The sequence below is a fragment of the Haliotis rubra genome, unplaced genomic scaffold (assembly GCF_003918875.1).
Source record: "Haliotis rubra isolate DU_JTF1 unplaced genomic scaffold, ASM391887v1 Scf897, whole genome shotgun sequence".
NCBI lineage: Eukaryota > Metazoa > Mollusca > Gastropoda > Lepetellida > Haliotidae > Haliotis > Haliotis rubra.
Genome location: NW_025767631.1, coordinates 112,050 through 115,312, shown reverse-complemented (window position 1 = coordinate 115,312; position 3,263 = coordinate 112,050). Strand labels below are relative to the sequence as shown.

Sequence of the window (3,263 nt, the reverse complement as noted above, 5' to 3'; positions counted from 1 at the left end):
ACTGTACCAAACTATGAGAGGAACACATGAACCACCTGTCAGGCCACCATCTACTGTACCAAACTATGTGAGGAACACATGAACCACCTGTCAGACCACTATTTACTGTACCAAACTATGTGAGGAACACATGAACCACCTGTCAGGCCACTATCTACTGTACCAAACTATGAGAGGAACACATGAACCACCTGTCACAACACTATCTACTGTACCAAACTATTAGAGGAACACATGAACCACCTGTCAGGCCACTATCTACTGTACCAAACTATGAGAGGAACACATGCACCACCTGTCACAACACCATCTACTGTACCAAACTATGTGAGGAACACATGAACTACCTGTCAGACCACTATCTACTGTACCAAACTATGAGAGGAACACATGAACAAGCTGTCAGGCCACCATGTACTGTACCAAACTATGAGAGGAACACATGAACCACCTGTCTGACCACCATTTCAGCCTGGGAATCAAAATAAATTTGACACAAATAGACACACGTTTAAATCGTACGTTTATACTCATCTTTCCCTGAAACCTTCATTTTATTGCGGCCTAAACGTTATTTTTCTAAAAAAAAAAAAGCATTTAAACAGTAACTGCATGCTATATATCTCCATACTAGACTGATTTACACCGCTCTACTCTTCACGAAAACCGAATGTCTCTGTGGTCTACTGGACTGAGCGTCCAATCAGAGAGGCAGGTCAGTGGTTCGACCCCCCGGTCATGTCATACCAAAAGAGGTTAAAGGATTTTTAATATTTGGATATAAACTCAAAGATTGTTCAAATCGTGTTAAAATCCAAATGATTTCTGAGTTGAAGTGTATCAAACGAAACGTACATACTGACGGTCTGGACAGTCTTTTTTTTTGAACCCACAACTAAATATATTGCTGAAGGTTATTGACAGCCTCATCCACGGGCCTGTTGTCAGAACCATGGGCCCGATACTACCGCCACCTGTATACTATAACGTCGACTTGAAACGTCTTTGTAGGGTCCAGATGGGATTCGGGACCATGGGGTAGCCAAGTGGTTAAAGCGTTCGCTCGTCAAGCAGAAGGTCTGGGTTCGATTACAAATGAGCCTAATGGGTGAAACATCTCTGGTGTGATACTTTTGCGAAATTGCTAAAAATGCAAACTCACTGGTACCATAAACGCAATGGAGGCATGACGTCTACCTGCGTCTGTCAACATTGACAACCCTGACTAATTTGAGTACTGCGTCTCGGAGTTCTTTGTTCAACACAACTGAGGTACACATCCTGACTAGCGGGTGGATCCGGTACACGGAGAACGATATGATTCCAATGATACCTTTACTGGGTGGATCCGATTTATTCCGGATTGCGTTCAGGACGCCTGGGCCAACATAGAACCCGATAAACTCAACAAATATGATCATGATGCATCTAAAAATGACATCATCCATTTTTCTGTTAACGTCGTGGCTGGCTGCGGGAAGGGGTAAGGTCATAACCGCCTGGACCCGCTGGAGTGCGTTCTTCGTGTGGAGGTACAGCTTCACATAGCATCCCAGGATAGTAGCCACAATGGGGAGGTATAATGCAGTGATACTCACAACGTCCAGGTGGGGTCCAGTGTGGTCACATGTAAATTTATAATCTATATATTCAACTGATCCCCCAACAGCTGCTGCCATGACGACTGGGACTGTCCACACTGCAGCCATGACGACAGACATATACTTCCAGGTGCTGATCCTAATGTACACACTAGACCAACACACCTGGGTCAGTCTGTACACGGCGATCGAACATATAGCGCACGCGCTTGAACTAATTGCACCAAAAGTCACAAAGGATTGAATGTAGCAGACGACAGTGCCATATGGCGGGAAACCATGCAGGAGAGTGGCGATATTCAGAGGAAGGGATATGGTTACGAAACAGATATCTGACAGGAAGATATTCGCCATGAGCAAGTACAAGGGGCGTCGAAGTTTCCTGGTCTGTAGGATGGTAACAAGAATGAGAAGATCTCCAACAGGAGCTATCACAAGCACACACATCAGGATTGTCACGGTCACGTTTGTCCCGCTTTGGGACAGGGTGTCTCGGATCGGCATGTCAGTTGTCGAGTTCATGTCGCACTTCCTCTAGACTCCAAACAATGTAATGGAGTCCTCAGTTGTCTTCTTGTAGCTGTTCACAATAGAAATAATCACGGTCAAACTTGCCCGACACTTGAAAGCCAGAATTTTTTCATGTGATGAATTTATAATCAAATACAAGCTAATACATTTTACAAAAGGTACATTGTCAGAACATTCCATTTCAAAAACAGACCCAAACTACGCATTTGATGGTTCTAGTAATGTATGGCTTAAGGTAACGAGAGCTGGTGCTGATGGGAATGTATCCACTTGCTTGCATTGCAGTACTGAACCAGCTAGGTGACAGCGAAACTGTTAGTTTCGTTCTAATATAACGCTACCTGTTAGTTAGACGTCGGTCTATTCTCTACAGGTAGAAACAACGCCAGAAGATCTATGTCGCCAGACTGAATTTTATGATCAATGGCTCTGACTAAGTTAGCTTTCAGTAAAGGATAGCAAGACCATCGCACTTATTTTGATTAACCTTCTAACAGGTTTGGGACATTTGACGCTTTGTGGACAGAGACGAGGACGGTTTGGACTTGTTCCACGTGTTTTCAGTTCACCTGGCTCACCTTCAGGTATTGTGTGTATGGCGGGTGTCACAGGTGAGGCAGGAAACGTTCACCATCTGCGAACACCTGGTATCACCACTATTTTTTAGTGACACAAATACATATACGTATACTTCTGGTAGATTTACCACCTGAATCGTTCAATGAACGCTTTAATATGCTTATGGAACTGGGTTTGTCGCTATATTTACATTACTGCATCATCATCATCATCATCAATGTTCAAATATTTCAGATTGTCTGTTTTGATGTGCACTATTTATAGGTAAGATTAAATTTGTTATAGCAAACTCAATAACGCGATGTAAACCATGGGAACACCTACGACCGTGACGTCATAAGGTGCTGTAACTGAGCGAGGCGTTAAACAACAAACAGATACAAGCATTCAATGTAACATTGCATTACGTAATTGTACTTACCTGTATCAGCCACACCGTCTCCTTGCACTCCGCCTCTCTGTCTGCCTCCCTTTTACACCTTGTATCGCCAGCTCCAACGCCAGAGAATTTGTAATCTTAATCATCTACCGAGACAGACTTCATAACACAAC

At 43.6% G+C, this 3,263-nt stretch overlaps 1 protein-coding gene across 1 annotated transcript; it reads right to left on the bottom strand.

Moving 5' to 3' along the window:
• Positions 1-1,193: 1,193 nt before the first annotated feature.
• Positions 1,194-2,123, bottom strand: LOC124263727 (olfactory receptor 11A1-like). Its single transcript, XM_046698391.1, has one exon. It carries the CDS (start codon positions 2,121-2,123, stop codon positions 1,194-1,196), a length of 930 nt encoding a protein of 309 aa, XP_046554347.1.
• Between the last annotated feature and the right edge of the window lie 1,140 nt (positions 2,124-3,263).